Source organism: Lissotriton vulgaris, chromosome 3_2 (assembly GCF_964263255.1).
Source record: "Lissotriton vulgaris chromosome 3_2, aLisVul1.2, whole genome shotgun sequence".
NCBI lineage: Eukaryota > Metazoa > Chordata > Amphibia > Caudata > Salamandridae > Lissotriton > Lissotriton vulgaris.
Window position 1 is genome coordinate 134,454,677 of NC_141690.1, and position 25,010 is coordinate 134,479,686.

At 47.1% G+C, this 25,010-nt stretch overlaps 1 protein-coding gene across 2 annotated transcripts in view; it reads left to right on the top strand.

The window, feature by feature from the left end:
- The window catches only part of SLC2A9 (solute carrier family 2 member 9), a 1,599,887-nt gene that overhangs the window by 685,337 nt on the left and 889,540 nt on the right, over positions 1–25,010 (top strand). For both annotated transcript variants that reach the window (XM_086964092.1, XM_086964093.1), the window contains exon 7: positions 18,384–18,516. In XM_086964092.1, the coding sequence (XP_086820218.1) occupies positions 18,384–18,516 (133 nt within the window). The remainder of the gene's footprint in view (positions 1–18,383; positions 18,517–25,010) is intronic.

Sequence of the window (25,010 nt, forward strand, 5' to 3'; positions counted from 1 at the left end):
CAGGCAGCTACGACTGATTGGACTTGACAGCTCAAGGATAGCTGTTGGTCCCAGCAAACTCCAAGATTCCTAACTGGCTCTTTAGGGATAGGGGCTAGGCTCAGATCAACCGGCCACCAGATGTTAGGGTCGAGAGGAGAAGGTTGATTAAAAAATAGCACTTCCGTCTTAGTGGCATTCAATCTCAAAGAGTTGCGATCCATCCAGTGAGCAATGTCTCGGATACAGGATTTGAGGGGATCAAAAGTGGTGGTGGAGGGGTTATCAAAAGTAAAAAGCAGTTGAATATCATCCGCATAGGATGTAGTTTTGATGTCGGTTTTAGAAATCTTCTCAGCTAGCGGAGAAAAATAAACATTGAAGAGTAGGGGGCTTAATGAAGAGCACTGGGGGACACTCCATTTCAATGGCTTTGGGGAGGACTTAAAAGGGGGAGTGTGCACTAGTTGAGTGCGGTTTGATAAGAAAGAGCTGATCCATTTGAGTACATTGCCCTGGATTCCAATGGATTTCAGACGATCCAGTAGGATTGGGTGAGAGACGGTGTCGAATGCTGCTGATAAATCCAGCAGCACCAACACCGCTTGCGATCCTTTATCTAGGGCCCATCGTACGGAGTCCGCCATCTCTATGAGGGCTGACTCCGTGCTGTATCCTTTATGAAAACCATGTTGGGAATCGTGAAAAAGATCATGGGTCTCAATGAAACTCGCAATTTGCTGATGTGCGAGCCGTTCAAGTATCTTAGCCGGGGCCGGGAGGAGGGATATTGGCCTGTAATTAACTGGATTACCGGGGTCGGAGTTGGCTTTTTTTAAAAGGGGAACAAGGTCGGCCTGTTTCCATTCTTCCGGGTAATGGCCTGTGCTAAGGGAAGCGTTCCATATTGTGTTAAGGTGGGGATTGAGGAGAGGGGCCAAGGCTTTAAATTGTTTTACTGGCCAGGGATCCACTGGGGATCCAGATCTGCATCTTAGCAGCTCCTGTAAGGAGGCCTCTTCCGATATAATATCAAAATCAGGGAGGATAGAACCAGACGTGGTGATTTCAGTATAATTCTCAGGGTGATTGGTATTCTCGCTGATGGGGAATGAGGCCTGTATCTGAGCAATCTTGTCCTCAAAAAATTCGGACAACTGGGAACAGAGTTCTTGAGAAGTAGGTTATTGTCGAATCAGAGCCTGAGGGTCAGTGAAGGATCTAACGATAAAGAACATTTCTCGTGGGGCATTGCTAGCTTTATTGATTTTCTCCGCTAAGAAACCTCTTTTGTGCTTAATGATTTGTTTTTGGTAGTCTTTAAGGGCCTTACGGTACGCCAATTTGCATTCTGCAGAATACCCAGATCTCCAGCGCCTTTCCAGTGCTTTACAGAGCGATTTTAGTTGACGTAATTCGTCAGAGTACCAGGCGGCTGCAGGTGAGGCCCTAAAGGTCTTTATAGATCTAAGGGGGGCTAATGCATCAATTGCATTAGTGATCCAGGTGTTCAAATTGGTGATACGAGAGTCTAAATTGATAGCAGGGGGGGTGGCTGCTGTCTTTAAGATGCTCTTCCATGGAGGACAAGGAGATTTTACTCCAATTTCTTCCTTGTACTCGTGGAATGGAAATAGGACGGTCTAAGCGGGCCAAGAGGATGGAAAAAGGAACTAGACAATGATCTGACCAGATAACTGGAAGGGGGGCTTCTATTGTTATATCTGGGAGATTAGAAAAGATTAAGTCCAGATTGTGGCCTGCCTTGTGGGTGGGATAAGCGACTAGCTGTCTCAAATTACAAGCAGCTAGAGAAGATAGAAAATTAGAGCTGGCTAAACAAGAGAGTTTGTCAATGTGTAAATTACAATGTCCGAGAACCGAGAAATTAGCGTACCGGGCACAGGACTGGGTGATGTAATCTAAAAGAGCTGGGAGGTGAGAGGGGCTAGAGGAAGGAGGTCTGTATAGAAGGAGACCTGAGAGGGATATAGAAGCCGAAAATTTCACACAAAAAGGAAGCCCATCGATACTATCGATAGGGTCGAAAGTCATGGATGAGATGGTCCACTTGTTTTTATAGATAATGGCCACCCCACCCCCCTTTTTACCACCTTGACGGTTAGCACAGATAATGCTGTAACCCTCTGGGATGGCCAGAGAGATGGCAGGGTTGGTATCTTCAGTAAGCCATGTCTCGGTCAGAAACAAAAGGTCCCAGTCATTATCTGATAGAGATTGATGGATGTTGAGAGAGTGCTTGACTAACGACCGGCAGTTAATCAGGGCGAGTTTAATGGATATAGACAGGTTAAGAGCTCTCAATAGTATCCGCCTAGGAGATTTAATAGGGGCAACTAGAGTGTTAAATGAGGAGTCACAGAATATACATTGGGTGTTCCCTCTGTATAGATCTAGAGGGTTGAGTTGATGCTGGACACATTCCTTAGCCAACTTTTGGAAATAATCGCGGTAAGCGCGATTATCTCCAAAAGCTAACGCCTGCCCAGAGCTGTTCTTAGCCATGTTATCCAATGGTAGGTGGATAACATGGCTAAGTGCATGAATGCATGAATATCGCTGACTTTACAGCGATATTCATGCATTTCGGCCAATTTTTATCGCTTAGGAGATAAACCTTGATAATAGCAAGGCTCCAAAGCGATAAAAATCGGCGGACCACAGCGATATTAAAATTGCTGCTAAACCAACATAGCGATAATCATCGCTAGTTGTTGGTAATATGCCCCATAATTTTTAACACTGAATTTGCAAACATTCTTTTGGAGAAAAATATAAATAGTATTCTCTACTATTGGAAAAGGTAGAAAAACACTCAAGCTCATGAGCTGGAAATATTTCATTCAGAAAACAAAGGCAGCCCACTGTGACAATGCGCTTACCATTGAACTTGCTATGTTATGTGCTAGCGTGGATGCTACAAAGGTTCATTTCCAAGGAAACTAATAGTTTCTAAAGAGATGGATGCAAACAAATCACATTGCTCTAAAATTTGCTGCCTATAACATATGATACTAAAAGTCCTGAGCACAATGATCATAGAAAGTAGAGTCAGAAAAGAAATAGAAAAACAATGGCTTTCCAGATGAATATTGAGGTTGTGAATCCACCCATGTACATCCTATTAGAAACAAAGGTACAATGCTGCATGCAATCAAACTTATTATACACAATAATAAGGCCTACGTGGTACTAAAACAGGACGAAAATAGACCGGGAAATAGATAATAGTTTGATGAAGCAATCAGCGAACAATGAAATGTGTGCCAAAGTGTATGGACAGTGGTCTTAGCAATACATGAATCAATGAGTACTGAATCTAAGGCTATAGAATTCAGATAGTCAAAGCCTGCAAACTAATAAAGAAGTAAAAAGGGCCATTATTATCATGTAGTGACGGGCTATTTTTTCATCGAAGACTAAAGCAACATCAGTTCTAACTGCTTATAAGAAAATAAAGCGATGTAGTCAGTCAGTGTTAGATGGCAAAGCCTATGATTCAATAAGCCCAAATTTCGAAAATTAGGCATAATCAATCCATTTAATATCCTGGATTGAGATAATCGCATGTGCACCTTAAAAATCAATCAATCAATCTGTTTTTTTTAACCTTGCTTATGACCCGTGAGGGTATCCCAGTGCTACAGGTGTTAAGCCTAATGGCCAGGTCTTGATTCTCTTCCTAAAGTCTGTCAGAGATGGTGCGGTTTCGAGGTGGAGGGGGAGAGCGTTCCAGGCTTAAGCAGCAAGGTGGGAGGATAAATATCCCCAGGCGCAGCAGCAATGGTGTCTGGTTGAGGGTGAGTTCGGTGAAGCCGCGGTTTCTGGGTGGTAGGTGGAAATTCAGGCAGTAATTCATGCATTGTGGAGAAGTGTGGCTCACTGGTTAGAGGAGGCAGATCTTGATGCAGGGTCAGACCCGGGACCAGGGTTCAATTCCCGACGCGGCAGGGTCTTGAGCTAAAAATGTCCACGGACTCGATAATTCTCGCCTCGGTGCCTACTCAAATCATGGGTTCACACTCTGCAACTCTGGGCAATAGCTAGCTTAATCTCCACTATGGCCCCACCGCGATGGGATGCCTGGTCTTCACCTTGGCGATGCCCAGTAGGGGTTATCTCGCAGGGAAAGCCAGGGCGGGTTCCCAAAGCAAGCGCTAAGAGATCTGTCGGTGATTTGGCGCTATGTAAATCGAAATTAACATAACGTATGCAGGTCCTTGGTCATTGAGGGTTTTGTAGGCATGTGTCAGGAGCCTGAAATGGCATCTCTGCTGGACGTGGAGCCAGTGAAGTCCTCTCAGGTGCTGAGTGATGTGGGACCCTTTTGGTCAGGTTGAGGATTAGTCTAGCTGCTGTGTTCTGGGTCATCTGGAGTCTTCTCATGAGCTTGTTGATGTTTCCGGCAAAGAGGGCCTTGCCGTAGTCGAGGTGGCTGGTGATGAGGACCTACGTCATTGTTTTCCTGGTGTTGATGGGTAGCCAATTGAAATTTTGCAGAGCGTTCGGAGTATGAGGAAGCAGTCTTAGAAGACAGCATTGATCTGTTGTTTCAAGGAGAGTCCACTATCTATGATGATGCCAAGGTTGCAGGCATGGTCTTCAGGTGTAGGTGCTGGGCTGAGTTCTGATGACCACCGGAGTCATTTCGGAGAGCGGTGTGTCTGCCAAAGATCAGCACTTCAGTCTTGTCCATTTTTATCTTTAGGCAGTTGTCTTTCATTCAGTTTGTGACACTCCTCATGCAGTTGTGGAAGTTAGCTTTTGATGTGATGGGACCCGCTGAGAGTGAGAGGACGAGCAGGGTGTCATCGGCATAGGAGATGCTGTTGATGTTGTGGGCTCTAACTATGTCTGATAATGGCGTCATGTAGATGTTGAAGAGGTTACGGGCTGAGGGATTAACCTTGAAGCACACCGCAGATGGTGAGCTTGGGCTGTGAGGTGAAGGGAGTGAGTCGGACACTCTGAGTGTGCCCCATGAGGTACTATACCATCCCACTAAGAGTGCCATCTTTGATTCGTATCTGCTGTAGTTGGCCGATGAGTGTGTTGTGGGAGCCTGTTTCGAAGACTCCATAGAGGTCTAGAAGGATCAGGGCAGCTGATTCTCCTCTGTTGAGTAGTGTGTGATGTCGTCAGTTGTGATGATCAGGGCTGTTTCAGGTGGCTCTGAAACCTGATTGAGAGGGGTGGGGTAGGTTGTTTCTCTTCAAGTGTTTGGTGGGTTGATGGTTGATGGCCTTTTCCAGGACTTTGCCTGGAAACAGGAGCAGTGAGATGCAGTTGTAGTTCTGGAGATCGTTGGGGTTTGCAGCTGGGTTCTTGAGGTAGGGTCTGACCTCTGCATTTTTCCATTCATCGGGAAAGGCGACTGTGGTGATGGAAGATTTGAGGATGGTTTTGAGCCAGTGACTAATCTCGACATTTACGAGGTTGAAGAGTTGTTGCGGGCATGGGTCGGTGGGTGCTCCCAAGTGGATGGATTTCATTAAGGTGGTAGTGTCTGGTATGCTGCGTGTGCCCATAAGGTGAGCGGGTGGTCGGCGGCGATATTCATGGGAGTGGGGATGCTGATGAGGTCGGTGGATTGGGGATCGAAGTTCCTGTGACGTGTACCTTGGTCTGGTTGGTGCTGGCCTCGAGGCAGAGTTTCAGGGCCTACTTTTTCTTGACTTTGAGTTGGTGGTGGCAGCAGTTGAGGATGGTCTTGAAGGTGCCTCAGTTGATGTTGTTTCTGCTGAAGAGCTATTTTCTTTCCAGTTGTTTGTATCTTCGTTTCACTGCGCTGATTTCAGGGGTTTACCAGCAAGCTCATTTGGTGGGGCTATGTGTTTTGGCAGGTTAGGTGGGGGCGACTCAATCGGTCGCTCTGGTGACCATGGCACTGAAGTTCTGTACTGCCTGATCTAGGCTGCTGAAGATGTCCGGCTGGGAGCTGCTGAGGGTGTCGCTCCGTCGGTGCTGTGTGATCTTGGTCCAGCTGTGGAAGGTGGTGACTGGGGGGTGCATGAGGCACCAACGAAGGTGAAGTGTACGATGGAGTAATTGGACCAGGTGAGATTCGAGCTGTGGCTGTATTTGACTCTTTTGCTGTCAGTGAAGATGGGGTCCAGCTTGTTTCCTGCTTTGTGCATGGGGTCTGAGATTAGCAATGTGAGGCCGATGTTGTTCATTAGTTCAAGGAGATCTGTGGAATTGGTGTCAGTGGGGTCATCCAAGTGAAAATTAAGGTCTCCCAGGAGGAAGCCGTGTTCAGATTCGATGGCGAGCAGGGTGATGAATTTTGTGACGGCATCGCTGAGGCTGGCGTGTTGTCCTGGGGTCCATATGAAAGGATGCCTCTGAAGGTGATTTTGTTGTCGGTATGGAGTTGGAAGTTCAGGTGCTCCATGATTGGTGTGGTTTTGTCGTCCGCAGTCATACGGGTGATGGATTCCTTGTGTATCATGGCAATGCCACCAGCTTGTTTGTTGGTGCAGTCGTGGTGCTTCATCTTATATCCATTGGGTGTTGCAATGGTGATGTCAGTGGCACATCTGGGGGTGAGCCAGGTCTCAGTGATGAAGTTCACTTTGGGATGAGAGTGGAGATGGTTTCACAGACTTCGGTGACGTGCTTGCAGAGTGATTTGGGGTTGATCTGGAGGCATCAGACAACACCCTCACTACCACCGAACACCTCCACTTCCAGATACACATCGACCCCAAGACCACAATTAGAGGCACCCTCATCTACAGACCCCCAGGACCCCGCACACAATTCAGCGAAGACATCACCGACTTCATCAGCCCACACGCCCTCTTCTCCGAGGACTACATTCTCCTAGGGGACCTCTACTTCCACCTGGAGAACAACAACGACAGCAACACCACCACCCTTCTGGACAACCTCGCCAATCTCGGACTCAAACAACTGGTAAACACCCCCACCCACTACGCCGGACACACACTCGACCCAATCTTCTCCTCCAGCAAGCACGGCTCCTTCAATCACGCCACAGGACTCCACTGGACGGACAACAGCTCCGTCCACTTCAACTTCAGAAAGACCACGAACCACCACCACCCACAAAAAGTCCCCCGCAGAAACTGGAACAAACTTACCGTCGACCAGATCACCACATTGCTAAACCAAAACCCTCCCGCCAAACCCTCGGACCCAAATCAAGCAGGCATCAATCTCGCACAATGGATCACCCACTGCGCTGACAAATTAGCACCCTTCAAAAAGCAACACAACAAGCCAGATAACAAAAAAGCCTCCTGGTTCAATGACGACCTCAAGAACTCCATAAAGAACTGCCGCACCCTCGTGAAAGCCTGGCGAAGAAACCCAACCACAGAAAACATGACCGCCCTCAAGGACGCCACCCGCAAACACCATCAGCTGATCCGATCCACCAAGAAATCAGCATTCAAGGATCGACTCGACAACAACGCCCACAACAGCAAAGAACTCTTCAGCATTGTCAAAGAGCTCACCAATCCCAGCGCCGGCACCAACGACATCACTCCCTCTCAAGACCTCTGCGACTCTCTAGCCTCATTCTTCCACAGAAAAGTCGCTGACAGACATAACAGCTTTGGTGACCAGTCCACCCCCCTTAACACCGAACTGAATCACCCCACCACCACCCTTTGCGCCTGGAACCTGATCAGCACCGAAGACACCATCCGCTTGATGAACTCCATTCACTCCGTATCACCAACCGACCCATGCCCCCACCACATCTTCAACAAGGCCGACTCCATCATCGCACCCCATCTCCGAGATATCATCAACTGCTCCCTCAACACCGCTACCTTCCCGGAAAGCTGGAAACATGCCGAACTCAGTGCCCTCCTGAAGAAACCTACAGCAGACCCCACTGAACTTAAGAACTACAGCCCCATCTCGCTCCTCCCTTTCCCTGCCAAAGTCATAGAGAAGGCCGTCAACAGTCAGCTCGCCGCCTTCCTCGAATCTAACGGCTCCCTCGACCCCTCACAGTCCGGATTCTGAGCCAAACACAGCACCGAGACCGCCCTCATCGCAGCCACAGACGACATCCGAACACTACTCGACAACGGGGAAACAGCCGCCCTCATCCTCCTGGACCTCTCCGCAGCGTTTGACACGGTCTGCCATAGCACCCTTGTACAACACCTCAGCAACGTCGGGATACAAGGAAAAGCATTGGATTGGATCATATCGTTCCTCGCCGGAAGAACACAGAGAGTCCGCCTCCCCCCTTTCAGATCAGAGGCCACCAAAGTCATCCGCGGCGTACCACAAGGATCATCGCTCAGCCCCACCCTCTTCAACGTCTACATGAGCCCCCTTGCATCCATCGCACGCCAACACAACCTCAACATCATCTCCTACGCTGACGACATACAGCTGATCCTCTCCCTCACCAAAGACCCAAACACCGCCAAAACCAACCTAAACGAAGGGATGAAAGACGTAGCCGATTGGATGAAGAACAGCCGCTTAAAACTGAATTCAGACAAGACGGAAGTCCTCATCCTTGGGTCATCCCCCTCCGCATGGGATGACTCATGCTGGCCACCGGCCCTAGGCAGTGCGCCCAAACCAACGGACCATGCTCGCAACCTGGGATTCATTCTAGACTCCTCTCTCTCGATGACCAGACAAGTCAACGCCATCTCATCATCATGCTTTAACATCTTAAGCATGCTCAAAAAGATCTTCCGATGGATCCCCACCGAAACAAGAAAGACGGTCACCCAAGCACTTGTCACAAGCCATATGAACTACGGAAACACCCTCTACGCCGGAACCACAACCAAATTCAGAAAAAACTCCAACGCATTCAGAACGCCTCCGCCAGACTCATCCTAGACATACCCCGCCACAATCACATATCCGGTCACCTGAGAGACCTTCATTGGCTCCCCGTCAACAAGAGAATAACATTCCGCCTCCTCACCCACGCACACAAAGCCCTCTATGGCCTAGGACCCAAATACCTCAACACGCCCTTGACCTTCTACACCCCCACCCGCCAACTACAATCGTCCAATCAAGCCCTCGCCGCGATTCCATGCATCCGAAGAACCACCATGGGAGGAAGATCTTTCTCCTACTTAGCGCCCAAAACCTGGAACTCTCTCCCCACCCACCTCCGCCTTACACAGAACCACCTCTCCTTCAGAAAACAACTTAAAACTTGGCTATTTGATAAGTAACGAACCCCCCCCCCCCTCAAGCGCCTTGAGACCCTCCGGGTGAGTAGTGCGCTATACAAATTTTTGACTTGACTTGACTTGACTTGAGTTGCTCGTTAGAGGTTCTGTTGTGCAGGGACAGCATATCAAGGGTTTCTGTGAGGGTGGTTGGTACTGGGGTGAAGATGAGCCAGCAGTGGAGGCAAGAGAAAGGTCCTGCTCTGGAGCAAAGAGATGTGAGGCAGCAGTTGTTGTTGCGGCTGGGGTCCAGGGTGCAGAGATATGCCATGGAGTACCTAGTGGGTTTGGCGGGCTAGGGTTCCTGGTGCTGGGTGTGGTCCAAGTTGGGATTGGCGCAGACAGGCTTGCCTATGTGCATACATCCACTGTGTGGTCACACAGGGGCCTCCATAAGAGTTCCTGAGAAGTGGGAGGGGCTGGCCGGGAGGCAGGAGGGCCTGGAACAGGAGAAAGCCTGTGGGGACAGGAGCCTATGGGAAAAAGCAGGAGGGAACGGGCTGCGAGTGAGCTGGGAAGTGCACCCAACCCCAGTGGAAGACTAGCCCAATTACAAAGTGCCCAAAAACTACAGACAGCCCAAATAAATAGTAAAATCAGCAAAGATAAACAGTAAATCACCAACAATTGCAGACCAAAAGTAAATTTAGAATTAAATGCAGAGACTCTGGAGTCCAGGAGGAGAGATTACCACCTGGGACAGCAAACTAGGTGGCTGTTAGATTTGGGGGTCTCTAGTTGGCAGAGGTAGGTACTTGTTGATTGATTGATTTTAATACTTATATAGCGCATGCTGTCACCCTACGGGTATCCTGGCACTTCAGACTAGGGAGAATTGACCAGAGTGGAGTAAGTCAAGCCGGACAAATAGGATACATTTCTATTTTCTCTGACCTGTTGTTAGCTGTTTTATGAATCTGAGCACTTAACCACTGCTGATCAGTGCTAAAGTGCATATGCTCTCCCTATTGTAAATTGATGTATGGATTAGTGATTCCATGATTGGCTGGTTTGGTTTACTTGTCAGACACTAGTAGAGTGCACTGAGTGTGCCCAGGGCTTGTAAACCAAATGCTGCTGGTGGGCTTGCAGCACTGGTTGTGTCACCCACAGAAGCAGTCTGTAAAATTGTGTCTCAGGTCTGCCATTGCAGAGCCGGTGTGCAGTCTGGTCCTGTCATGTTGACTGGGCAAGTGCATTAACTTGCCAATCCATAAACCTTCCCTTTTTTTCATATCAGACACCCCTATGGTAGGCCCAAGGGCTGGGTGCATTGTGAGTATAAGGTAGGACAAGCCCTGATGTGTGTGGTATGTCCTAATAGTGAATTACAGCCATTTTCATTTTTCACTATTGCAAGGCTACCTAGTCCCCATAGGGCAAAATGGGCAGTTAGATTAGAATATTACATTTTATAATCTTAACTGATTTAGGGAACTAGGAAGAGATTTGAGTTTAGAATGCCTGAGCTCAGAATGATAAAATACATCTTTTAGTGAAGTTGGTTTTAACATTCTGTGTTTGAAAACACCACTTTTAGAAAATAGGTATTTTCTTGTCTAACTATCCAAACCTGCCTCTGCTAGGTTGTGTATTCCTTGTCTGGAGTTTGAGTGACAGGGGCTGGGGAATTCCAGCAGACAGGGTGAGTCAGCACAGGGCTGAATATAGAGATCTGCATGTAGATGGATGGGAAGAGTTGCACCTGGGACCTGAATAGGGCTGTGCCTGCCTTCCACAATGCCAGCTCCACCCCCTGTGGTGCGTCTGATGTCCCTGGCCAGAGTGCTCCAGGACTGACCAGACTGGTTTGGACTAGGCAAAGGCCTCTCTGCCTTCAGAGAAAAATGAGAAACTGTGTATAAAAGAGGAGACCCAGACCCCAGAGAATTAGATCTCTTTTGGACAAGAAGAAACCTTTGCTGAGGAGTGGAACCGGAGAGACTGAAGAGAGGCTTAGCTGAAGTGCTGCTTGGGGGATTGGCCTGCAGGTGGTGCCTGACTGTCAAAGAAATGAGAAAGGAACTTAGGGCCAGATGTAGGTAGCCCTTTACCGATCGGAATCGGCCGAAAATACCGATTTTCGGCCGTTTCCGATCGGTAAAGGGCTATTGAGATGTAGATGCACATTTTCGGTAATTTTACCGAATCGGTATCATTACCGAATCGGTAAATTTACCGATTCGGTAATATGTACCGAATCGGTAAAATAATTACCGATTCGGTAATATTTACCGATTCGGTAAAATTACCGAAAATGCAATGTAGGTAGGCAATGTACCTTCTGCACATGGCTTACAGAATCGGTATTTTACCATGGAATACAAATCCATGGTAAAATACCGATTCCGGTGTGCATGCACATGTGTGCATGCACACCTATGTCATGTGACAGGCAGACCTGCCCTTAGGGCAGGTATGCCTGCCACATGGCACCTGTGCCTGTTTTGGGGGTGCCAGAGGGTGTCAAAGTGACACCCCCTGCACCCTTGTGAATTCTTTAATTACCGATTCGGTAAATACCGAATCGGTAATGCCTAATCATTCCTATGGGCTTCAAAGCCCATAAGAATGAATGGGCATTACCGATTCGGTATTTACCGAATCGGTAATTAAAGAATTGTTAAGGATTCGGTAACGAATCCAGATGTTGGGACCTACATACCATTTACCGATTTTGAAATACCGAATCGGTAGGATTCGGTATTTCAAAATCGGTAAATGGGATTTACCTACATCGGGCCCTCAGTGTGCTTTATTCAACTTGTGAAGGATCTCCAAGGGTTTGAGAGAAGAGCTTGCCTCCTGCTGAAGACTCAGGGACAACAGACTTCAACCACCATCTCCCCAAGAGTTCTCTGGAAGTGCCTGCAGCTGTTTTGGGGCTTCTGAGGGACTGCGTGTCGCAAGAAGCTGGAAGCGCGACTCACGAAGAAGAAGCGTGTCGCCATTGCAGCTGCGGCCGTCGCATTATGGAGATGTCAATGATGTAGCTGTTGCACTGCGCCTCATCACAAGAAACGTCTTGCAACATTGAAGAAGCGCGTCGCAGCAACTGCTGTCGCATCACTGAGCAAGGTTGTCGCGGCTGTAGCTGTCGCATTGCACCGCATAAGTGCCTTGCATCTATGGATAAGTGTGCCGCCGTATTAGCTGCTGTCGTTGCATCACTGAATAAGGGTGTCACCGCTGCAGCTGTCGCATCGAGCTAAATGGTCTCACATCACCGGAGAAGAGTGTTGCCGCCAAAGCCGCTGTCGTAGCATCACTGAACAGGGGTGTCGCCGCTGCACTGTCGTATCGAGTCGAGACATCTCGCAACATCGGAGGAGCGTGCCGCATTAAGAAAGAAGATGCCATCTTTGTTTCTTTGCACCAAATCTTCAAGCGTCACTGTCTGTGCGTGTTAGGAACTACTGCCTCACCATCCCTGCAACACTTTCGTTGTAGAAGCGTTACGCATCTTAAGGTACATTGACTCAAAGTGTCGCCTTTTAAGAACTAACCTAATTCTACCATTTTAAGTACAGTATTGTGGATTTTTGTCATTTGTGGTCTTGTGTTAAATCTTTATAAAGAATACTTATTTTTAATATACAATTTGTGTGGTTTCCATCTGTAGTGTTGTCACTTGATTACTGTATGTGTTCACAAATGCTTTACACACTGCCTCTGAGATAAGCCTGTCTGCTCGTGCCAAGCTACCAAGGGGGTGAGCAGGGGTTATTATAGGAGTGTACCCCCTTATCCTGACTAGAGGCAAGGGTCCCTATTTGTCCTGTAAAAAGGGCCAAGTCCAACATTGGTGAACTAGGAGAATCCCTGGCAGCGGGGGTGAACTGGCAGCCACAGGGAGGTGAAAAGAGTGAAGGCAGGCACTTTATTAGGGAGCCAAGGTGACTGTCAAGTCAAGTCAAGTCAAAGAATTTATATAGTGCGCTACATACCCAGAGGGTCTCAAGGCGCTTGAGGAGGGGTGGGGAATTACTTGTCAAATATCCATGTTTTAAGTTGCTTTCTGAATGCTAGGTGGTTCTGGGTAAGGCGAAGGTGAGTGGGAAGTGAGTTCCAGGTTTTAGCTGCCAGGTAGGAGAAGGATCTGCCTCCCATGGTGGTTTTGTTGATGCGAGGTACCGTGGCGAGGGCTTGGTTGGATGATCGTAGCTGGCGGGAGGGGGTGTAGAAGGACAGTCGTGTGTTGAGGCATTCTGGTCCGATTTCGTAGAGTGCTTTGTGTGCGTGGGTTAGGAGCCGGAAAGTGATCCTATTATTGACGGGGAGCCAGTAGAGGTTTTTCAGGTGACCAGAGATATGTTCTTTACGTGGGATGTCTAATATGAGCCTGGCTGAGGCGTTTTGGATTCGTTGGAGTTTTTTCTGGAGTTTAGCGGTAGTACCGGCGTAGAGGGTGTTTCCATAGTCCAGTCGGCTCGTGACCAGAGCGTGGGTGACCGTTTTCCTAGTTTCTGTGGGGATCCAACGAACTGTTTTTTTGAGCATGCAAAGAATGTTGAAGCAGGATGAAGAGACGGCGTTGACTTGTCTGTTCATTGAAAGTGAGGAATCCAGGATGACGCCCAGGTTCCGTGCATGGTCTGTCGGGATGGGTGCTTTTCCAAGGGCTTCTGGCCACCACGAGTCGTCCCATGCGGAGGGGGAGGTACCTAAGATGAGGACTTCTGTTTTATCTGAGTTCAGTTTCAGACGGCTGTGTTTCATCCATTCGGCTACTTCTTTCATTCCTTCGTGTAGGTTAGTTTTGGCGGTGCTAGGGTCATTGGTGAGTGATAGGATCAGTTGAGTGTCGTCCGCGTAGGAGATGATGTTGAGGTTGTGTTGGCGTGCGATGGCCGCGAGGGGGCTCATGTATACGTTGAAAAGGGTGGGGCTGAGTGAAGATCCTTGAGGTACGCCGCAGATGACTTCAGTGGCCTCTGACTTGAATGGTGGAAGGCGGACTCTCTGGGTTCTTCCGGTGAGGAACGAGGTGATCCATTCTAGTGCTTTTCCTTGGATTCCGATGTTTCTGAGGCGCTGTAGAAGGGTGCTGTGGCAGACTGTGTCGAAGGCTGCGGAGAGGTCGAGGAGGATGAGGGCGACTGTGTCTCCATTGTCCAGAAGAGTTCGAATGTCGTCTGTTGCAGCGATGAGGGCGGTCTCCGTGCTGTGTTTTGCTCGGAAGCCGGACTGTGAGGAGTCGAGGGAATTGTTGGCTTCGAGGAAGGCGGCGAGCTGGTAGTTGACAGCTTTCTCGATGACTTTGGCCGGGAATGGAAGGAGCGAGATGGGACGGTAGTTTTTGAGTTCGGTGGGGTCCGCTGTGGGTTTTTTCAGAAGGGCGCTGAGTTCAGCGTGTTTCCAGCTTTCCGGGAAGGTGTCGGAGTTGAGGGAGCAGTTGATGGCGTCTCGGAGGTGCGGTGCTATGATGGAGTCTGCTTTGTTGAAGATGTGGTGAGGGCATGGGTCTGTGGGGGATCCTGAGTGGATGGAGTTCATCAGGCGGATGGTGTCCTCAGTGGAGATTGGGTTCCAGTCGTTAAGGATGTTCGGGGGGGGTGAAGGTCCAGCATGTGGTTGGGTGGGTTGGTCTCCGGGTTGGTTGTCGAAGCTGTTGTGGATGTCTGCAATTTTGTTGTGGAAGAATGAGGCTAGGGAGTCGCAGAGGGCTTGAGAGGGGGTGATGTCGTTAGAGTTGGCTGAGGGATTGGTAAATTCCTTGACGATGTTGAAAAGTTCCTTGCTGTTGTGGGCGTTGCTGTCTAGTCGGTCCTTGAAGGCAGTTTTCTTGGCCTTTCGGATCAGTTGGTAGTGTATGCGGGTGGCGTTTTTGAAGGCGTTCTTGGTGCTGGTGGTTGGGTCTTTTTTCCAGGCCTTCTCAAGGGAGCGGCAGAGTTTCTTGGATTTCTTAAGATCATCGTTGAACCAGGAGGCCTTCTTGCTGCTAAGTTTGGTTTGTCGTTTTTTCAGTGGTGCTAGGATGTCGGCGCTGTTGGATAACCATAGTGTGAGGTTGGTGGCGGCTTGGTCGGGGTTTGAGGAGTGGGCTGGGGGGTTTAGAAGAAGCGATGAGGAGATCTGGTCGATGGTGATTTTGTTCCAGTTTCTTTGCAGAGTTGGTTGGGGGTGGTTGTTGGGTTTGGGCTTGTTGTAGGTGAAGTGAACGCAGCTGTGGTCGGTCCAGAGGAGAGCCGTAGTGTGTCTGAAGGAGACATGATTGCTGGAGGTGAAGATTGGGTCGAGTGTGTGACCTGCGATGTGGGTGGGGGAAGTGACCAGTTGTTTAAGTCCGAGGTTGGCGAGGTTGTCCAGAAGGGTGGTGGAGTTGTGGTCGTTGTTCTTTTCAAGGTGAAAATTGAGGTCTCCCAGAAGGATGTAGTCTTTGGAGGGGAGCGCGTGTGGAGTGATGAAGCGTTGGAGAGGGGAACGGCAGGCTAGATAAAAGTTCAAGTGCTGCCTAGCTGACCTGCTGCACTTGACCTGGCAGGACCTGCAACTGGCAATATCAACCACAGAATATCAAAGGAACAAATATTGAGGACAAAATAAGATTGACTGATAAGTGTGAGTAATTGGGCACTGCCACCACATTAATCCTTTTCCGCCCCGGCCGCAAGGTGACCGGGGCGGAAAAGCGGCGGACGGTCTTTCCGTCCGCCGCGGTCCCCCCGCCATTCTAATATGGTGGGGGGGAATTCAGGACAGGATGTCAGGTGGATGGCCCCCGCCAGGCCAGCGGTGACTACCGCCAGCCTGGCGGGGGCAATCCGCCTGACATCCTAATGGGCCCCTAAGACTTCAGAAGTTCTCCTTTTCTTCAAGAAACAGATCAACTGATGCCATACCAAAGATCTAAGACCTGGGAGGCACCTCTTGGGGACCTGGAACTTACTGCAAAGGCTGGCAGAGCTCAGGCATGTCCATTTGAAGAATCAGGCAGGTCTAGTACTGTAGGTCAGCTAGGCAATTGCAGCAAGGCTTCTGGAGCTTGTTGTGTCCATGTAGCTCAGAACAGAAGGCCAGCTAACTATCCCTTTGTTAGAGTCACTGTGGTAGCCTGGGGTGAAGGGAGCAGATCCAGTCTTCCTTCTCAGACATCAGGGCAGGTTTCAGTCAGCAGGACAGTCCTCTGGCTGCTCAGCGGTCCTTCTTCTGTAGTGTCTAAAGGTCCTGGAGTGTACTGAAGAATGGCTCTGAGAGTCCTAGTTTCAACCTGGTGCCAGCTTTGAAGTGGGAGATGCTTCTGGCGTCCCCCTTTCCACAAGGTGTCTGTAATTTCCTGCTTCCCTACCCTGGTCCCAGTTATTTACCATCCACATTTGGCTAGTGTGAAGTTCTTTGTGTGAGTTGGGGCAGAGTATTTAAAGTGCAAGTGGGGCTGTGCGCACCCCTATCCTGCCAACACCCATTTTCTCTATGTCTGGAAAGAATACATAAAGGCCAACTTCCAACAACATATTGTCATATGCCCCAGAAAAGGCTGCTGGCCACCCAATGGTTAGTTGCCAAGAAAATACTAACTTTCTTAAGTGGCATTTTTAGAATTGGGACTGAAAATCTGACTTTACCATTAAAGAGGATTTTAAATTACAATTCCCTATACACCAAACATGACTTTTCTACCTGCTCCTAAACAAAAGGTAACATATTAAATGTAATAAGGTAGCCCAATGTTATCCTAAGGGAGAGATAGGCCACACAGTAATGAATAACACACTTGTGAGATTTTTACTACCAGGACATGTGTAACAAAAAAGTACATGTCCAAGTTTTTAAATACAATGCTGTAATACAGGGGCTGTTTTAGAGCCTCCCTAGGGGTCACTTGTATTTATACAAAAAAGGATTTTTAGGCTTGGCAAAGGGTATATTTTGATAAGCCGAATTGACAGTTTAAGATGTGGAGGTAAGAATAGTGATTCTATACTTCCCTTTATGCACTTACTTTTCAATATTTTGACACTCAATATTTTTTCTAGATATTATTGTACCACAGTAATCTGGGGATCGATGTTCAGCAGCACAATTGAGGAACATAGTTATAATTCTGCCTATTTGGCAAGTTGTTGAGCAAATTGTGCACAACCCCACCAGGGTTAACACCTTCCATGCTCATGACGAGCTCAGCTCATGTGCTCATGGCGGATTGAGCTTGTCATGACCGTTAGAACGCTTGCATGCTGGGCAAATTCCCCTGCTGTGCGAGCGTTCTAAAGAAACGGGTGTGGTCATGACGAGCTCAACTCTTCATGAGCACAAGACCACCGTGGCTCATGACGAGTTGAGCTCGTCATGAGCACCGGGGCCCTGCACACGCCCCCTCTCCCCCAGCACAGCGGGGGAATATGCCCCGCAGGGAAGGGGTTAAGCACAATCTGATCAACAACATTTCAACATATTTCATTCAGTGTGTGTCTGAATTCTTTGTGGTACCCCTGCGGTATTGCATCTTATCCTATTTTGTCATTTATGTTTTAACTTTTTGATATACTTTCCCAATATTAATGTTTCCGCATGGAGAACTTATTGCAAAGATGCCATTCGATGAATTAAAATTAGTAACCCTTTGCAACTGGCTTTTAATCTGATCGTGTTTAGAGAATGGGCTTCAATACAAAAAGCACATCCACTACATTTGCCAGCACATTTCAAAAGCCCAGTTAGCAAAGTAAGTCTCCATTGTGTTCGATGGGTGGTGGTATTTTTCATAGTCTTCATAGACCTAACCACCAAATTACAGCTGTCTTTGATTCTTTTAAATGTAAATACAGGTTTTACTGAGGAATCAAGAGCACTCTGAACAGAATCCCAATGTTTTTTGGCAACTTTTTGATCAGTTTGACAACAGCGCAGGACCACCCTTTGAAACTTGCAGTCTTGCACAGAAATTCGTAAAAATGTGCCTGGCAGGGGAGAACTCCCGGTGTGTCGTATTTTATATTTTGCATGCCGCCATGTTAAGACACCACTCTGTGCATATGGGAGATCCATCGCGTTAAACGAACCCAAAAAGCCAGTGCAGTAAAGGGGATGTCTCAGCTACATCAGGGATTTGAGAAAAGGTCTGCCAAATTGTAAATCAGGCCATCAGAAGACTTTTGAATAATTATGTATACATAAATGTGCACAGTGCAAAATTGCCTTGAATTTAATTTCAGATTTCCATAAATATTGAAATGTTTCTTTCCTTTGAAGGAATCTCTGTGGCCATGTTTATTTGGGCTAATCGCAGTTCCTGCATTGCTACAACTGGCAATTTTGCCATTTCTTCCTGAAAGTCCACGTTATTTGCTGCTTGAGAAACAGGATAAAGCGAGAGCAGAGAAAGGTAGGTGAATAATTAAAACATTAATACAACTTATTTTAGTACTGTATTGCTGCTGGCTAATAGACAACAGCATTTCCAGTGTAGTATAAGTCTGATTTACTAAAGCTTTTCTGTGGTTTAAAACAGATGTAAGACTGCCATACGCATGGAAAGGTGACCTTGGTGCACAATGGGTTTTGTCTTTGTTTAAGGTGGTGTTAGCATTGTCATGGAGCGTTAATAGATACCCAATACTTTTTTCTCTCCTGCCAGAAGAACTACGGGGAATATTATCAAGGGGGTTTATCTCCGCTTTTTTGGCTTTAAAAGGCAACAAAGCGGAGATAAAATTATCTCCCTATTACCTAGCTGTCGCTAACACCAGTTAGCGACAGCTAGTAGGAGATAGCGACCACCTTGGGCCCCGCTTTGCATGCCAGTGATATTTATCACTAATGACATGCAAAGTGGGCGTGCCAAGATGTTAGCGACTGGAAACAGTCGCTAACATCGCTATCTCCTATTACGAACTTTTGGAGATATTCGCGCTAAGCGCGAATATCTCCAAAAGCTAACACCTGCCCCTGAGCAGTTCTTAGCCATGTTATCCAATGGTAGGTGGATAACATGGCTAAGAGCATTTGCTCGGTAATGCATGAATATCGCTGACTTTTCAGCGATATTCATGCATTTCGGCCGATTTTTATCGCTTAGGAGATAAACATTGATAATAGCAAGGTTCCTAAGCGATAAAAATCGCCGCAGCTCGGCGGTAAAAATATTGCCGCTAAGCCAACATAGCGATAATTATCTCTAGTTGTTGGTAATATGCCCTTACATCGCTTACAACCACCGACAATAGGCATTCTAGAACGTCTATTTGTTTAATGTCTAGGGGGGTATGACCCCTTTAAGAATAAGAGTATAAATCAGATTGATACTTCCTTGAATCTTTTAAAAGCCCTTGGACTTGGCCTACATTTATGACAAATTGAGTGAATAAATAACACATATGTCTTCAAACTATAAGTTGTGCTTTGAAATGTATTCCCCGGGCTTGAGACAATTTGAAAACAAGAATGCAGTAATAAGGATGCTGCTGTATTACTTTCCGACACAGAACATGAGCTCCTACTGAGTGTGTAATGAACCGTGCATATTGTACTGTATGTCTGTGCTCTGTAATCACTGCACAGCTGAACATAAAACTCGGTCAACATAGCGTTGTGCATGATAATAATCTGTGTTGCTTTCACATTGAAAGAGTAATGTAGTTGATTTGCATTAAAGAGGAGTTTAAAAAGAAATTATGACATTTTTGCTTGGTGGCATTTTGAGGGTGAGTAACATAAAACATTTTCTTTAATGGTGGGATCAGCAGATATTATTAGGAAGGAGAAGTATAGACAGATAAATGATGTAAAGACAAGAATGTCCACAGTCCCGCTTCAGGCGTAAAACACTGGGGGCAGATTTACAAGAAATGGCGCATCTCTGCATATTAGCAGAGATGCGTCAGTAAAATTGTGTGACGGAAAAAAAGCCTTGCGCCACTAAGGATGCGTCGCATTTACAATACGGTGCACCGTGGCACAAGGATAGACAGATGCGGGACGCATCTTTTGACAGGAAAGGCAGCGCATTGCTGGGGTCGTGCCGCAAGCATGATGCAACTCCAGCAATGGACAGGAATGCCTATTCCTACAATGGACAGGAATGCCTATTCCTATCATGCTGCGTCACTCCTTACGCCTGCTTCAAGCAGGCGCAAGGTTTTGATGCAGTGGCATCGTAAAAGTGATGCAGTGAAATCTTGTAGATTTCACTGTGTCATTTTGATGAGGCTTTCTTGCGTCAGAACGCCCACCCTGCATACAATATACCTGATGCAGGTATAATGTAGCGCAGGGGTTTACAACGTGATGCATCTCCCTAGATGTGTCATGTTGTAAATATGTTGCAACGTGGCACTTTGCCTACGACGTCGCTGCGTCACAGAAGTGATGCAAAGGCGGCGTAAAGTTGTCGCAAGGGGTTTGTAAATCTGCCCCACGGTTTGGTAATCCCCAGTGGCTTCATTTTAGATGTGTCTTGCCTAAAATGTCCTCAACTTCATTATAAGTAAGTGTGGAAAATAAATTCTATGAGGTGTTTGCGAGGGATAAATGTAAACTCGTAGTTACCAACGCTACCATTTTTGCTGGGATGGTTGCGGCAAGTAGGAGACTGTCCTGGGTAACTCACTATCCTGGGACAGTCCCAGCAATAAGGGCCTACTCAATAAACAGAGAACTGCAAGGAGTTGCTATGGGAATTTCAAACTTAAGGCCAAAGTAGCCGAGTTGTACTGAAATCAATTCAGAGGGAGAAGAGACATGTCTAGAGACATTGAAGAAAATGTGTTCTAATGCAAAAATAAAATACTAGAAATTATTCTATATTCACTTGTCATTTTTTTCATGTTATAATTCTTATGGACTTGTTGAATCAAAGAATAGTAAAATGTTATCTACTTCTCATAATGAATACCATATATGCAGGCAATTTCAAGCGAAATTCATCAATACATGAACATTTTCCCAGTCATATTTGCTACTGTGAATTTCCAAAACCTTTGTCGCCATGTATGGCCCCCAGAAGAAAATATGGAAAAATCCTGACTGTATTTGTAGTAACCTGGGTAACCAATATTCTGGGACAAAAATGGTTCCCTCTGAGGAAGCCATAGACATAAGCTCCCTCAGCTTCAACAATCAGCATACATGAAAATATCTGAATGTAATAACCTGTAGTATATTCGGGCTACGGAAGTGCTACAGAATAGGTAGTCCGCGGGGAGACGCCAGCTTGCAAACAGAGCACGGCATGAAGAATACCCCTGCCGTTTGAGCCCATGATACTCGAACCTTGTCAGTTTGCAATAATGGGCCCTGGAGAGGTCTAGGCGAGTCCCCACGGGTAATTTCCGTGAGTAATATTGGTTCTTTTGTCACTTCCTCACTGTAGGGTGCACCTTAGCGTGTGCAAACCGCCGGAGGATGAATTTATAGGTCCTGAAGAATGCTTGGCGAATTTTGCCTTATTTAGAAGAAACATGTTGACCACCACTTTTTAGGACACAGGGTTTCAAATTAAGAACTCTAAATGGTCCGCTTTTCTCTTGTTTTTAATTGATACTGGTTGGCCATGTATTAAAATGAATATAGGTTACAACCAGCGATTTTTTTTAAATTACTCACATTAGCATTTTTCCTTGTCACTTTTTTCACGAAGAAAAGATGCAGCTCCGCTGTAGTCCAGGCGTAGTAGCATACTGGGGGAACATTTGGTTGCCCCAGTAGAACCCAATGATGAAGCAAGTCACCGACCAGGTCGGTGAGTGAGGGTGTGAGGGTTCTTTTAAAGATACATCCTATTTTCCTTTCTGGGGCTTTTTGTTGTGGGATCATATATTTATGATTTCATAGTCGTCGTCACTCTTTTGTTGTTGTTCAGCTTTCCATAACCTGTAGTGTCACATAATAGAAGGAACCAAATCCAAGACATATGTCTCAGTTGTTGTATGTTGAGTGTGCCGGTGAACGGTACAGTAAACATAAGTGAGTAAAAGTGGGCTAGGTGTATTTGTAAGAAAACACAGCCGAAACAATATAGAAGTATTCACAGTACAATTTTCAATTCTGACTCATATTTCGAGTGAAATTTGAGTGAAAACCAATCAATACAGTCTGCATCCCATAGTGTTGGTTTTGCAAACCTTATATCATACTGTAAAGGGGACTTTATCAGGACTGGTTGGTAGTACTATGAAATGAAACAGATTAAATCAATTGTTTGGTTGAGATTGATATATGGGTCCTCAGGTCATAGGCATTAATCCTCCAAATGAGGATTGATATTGGATATTGATATTGGAAATACTGAGTGGATCGGTGTGTAGATAAAATATTGAGAAAAAATATTGTGTGGGCAAATTATCAGTCTGATAGAGACTATTAGCTGCAGATTCCTTACCTTTGAATTTCCAAGGCATCTGGTTGGATCTGGAACTTTTGCTGCGCGATACCCCTTGCACGTGCTATTGGGTGGCCCCATTCGACAGCGTGTGACAGCTTTGGTAGCTTTGGTTATGATGTCACGGTACCTATATAGGTGCCACCAAAGCACCCGGGCATGAGTTCTTTTCTTTCATCCAGTTAGGCGCAGATCTGGGAAGAGCTACCCCTCTGTTGCTTTTTGACAGGCCTTTTCTCAACTTTTTGTTGAATTCTGAACTTTTTCCAGCTTCGTGTGCGAGGATGTCTTAGAGGAAGACAGTGGTAAACCCATGCGGTGCCTGCCACCGCATGATGTTGGTTACCGACCCCCACCTCTTCTGTCTCTGGCGTCTTGAGCACAACCACAATTCAAAGTTGTGCTGGGACTGTTGGGCTTTGGCTCCGAATTCCTTGTGGGAGCTGGCTATGCAGCTCCTTGCAGCCCTACAGCCGACACCGTCCAGCGAGCCTCGACAGAGGTCCTGGTCCTGATAGAAGAAGAGGAGGTCATGGGACCGCTCCCAGAGCCCAAAGTCTTCTTCGTCTCACTTGAGTTCTTTGGGAAGAGGCACATAAGGAAGAAGTCCAAGCACTTTAGGCACGGTTCTGCTGAGTCAGAGCCAGGGTCGACTTCGTACCTCCCTCCCTTTCCAGGAACCAGAGCGACCCCCGCCCGAATTAAAGAAATATATGAGGCCATGTGCCGCGTATTTGAGTAGACCGACCCTTCTGGTGAGCCTTCAGGCCTCGTGAGGTTGGAAGGGGCCCCATCAGATTTGACGATGTCCACTCCTGCCACGGAACCATTGGTGCCTCAGAGATGCAATCCAGGTCAACGCCAGTCGTGCCATCGCAGATTCCTCTGGCATCGGACCTGACATCCGTACCACCTCTGCCCACCGGCGACGCTGCCCCATCCTTATCCCTGATGACAGAGAGTCGGAACGACATTGCTCGATGCCAATAACCGGCACCAATGGAACCCAGGGGTTCTATGTTGTTGCCTGAAAACTTTGAGGATGTGTTAGACTCGGTAGAGGAATAGGAGGACCTTTTGGAACAGGGAGAATCATCATCATCTCCTCCACTGGAGTTCCATATTATCGTACAAGTGGGTCCTGGGGATCATTCAGTAGAGCTGTTCGCTGCATTTCCTTTCTTTTCCTCCTCCCATTCTGACAAATCAGCAACAGCTGACAGAGTTTCATTTGAATTTGCTTCAGGAGGAAGTTATGGCTCTCTTGACCAAGGGAGCTATAGAGAGGGTCACGGTTTCAGAAGTAGGCAGTGGCTGTTATTCTTGCTACTTTCTGATTCTGAAAAAGAACAAAGTGTTGTGGCCCATTTTAGATCTTTGGACCATCAATCTCATCCTCAAGAAGGACAAGTTCAAGATGCTTACTTTAGCTCAGGTCTTGCCTGCCCTAGACCAAGAAGACTGGATGGTAACTTTGGGCCTACGGATGCGTATTTTCAGACTCCCATTCTGCCGGACCACAGGCTTTAGCTGTGGTTCAAGGTAGGCCACAAGCACTTTCAGTTTACTATTCTTCCCTTCAGCCTTACCAGTGCCCCTAGGGTGTTCACCAAGGTGATGGTGGTTGGTCACAGCTCATCTGCTCAGGTTAGGGGTTTCAGTCTTCCCCCTACCTTGACGACTGGCTGTTGAATGCGTCCTCTTCCCAGGCTGTCATCTCCCCCCTTCAGACTATGGCAGACTTCCTGCATTGCCTGTGGTTCTCTAAAAACGTACCAAAGTCACACCTGACTCCTTCTCAGATGCTCCCTTTCATCAGAGCTGTTCTGGGCACAGTGGAGTTTTGGGCCTATCCTCCCAAGCAGCGAGTCCAGGATATTCAGGTTATAATTCTGATTGGACCTGTTGACCTAAATCACAAACCCCTGTGGACTATTGCCCCACAATTTACTTTGGGACTATCATCTCATAGTCTCTCAGTCACATGCAGACTGTGGTGGTGACTCTCCCTCTGGGCTTTTCAAATCTTTGTGTGCCAGCCCCACTGATCCATTCTCATGCTTGTGAGCTGACAGCTGACATTGATAGTGATCACTTCCTCAGATATTCCTCTCACTAAACAGTAAAGAGTCCATCTTCCATGCCCTCAGATGCTAAACACCTCAGCCAGAGCTGCATAGGTCTCTAAGCACGAGATAGGCGTAAGTGCTGATAAATTATATTTCTGCCTTTCCCTTCACAAATATGCACAGAGAAGGTCGGCAACTTGGACAGATCTCTTTTACACTATACACAAGTGATGTCTGTTGCCAGATGGTATTTATTCTAACTGCTAAAACAGTAATTTCATATGAGAATTTACCAAAAATCTATTCTTAAAATGTGTATGTGCATCATTTACTGTGCCTACAAATTGCCCATATAGACTTTGTTCCTTACTCTATTCAAGCATGGGCAGTATTGATTTCTGCCAATATTTGGGTGTGAAACAGGGGCAAGTG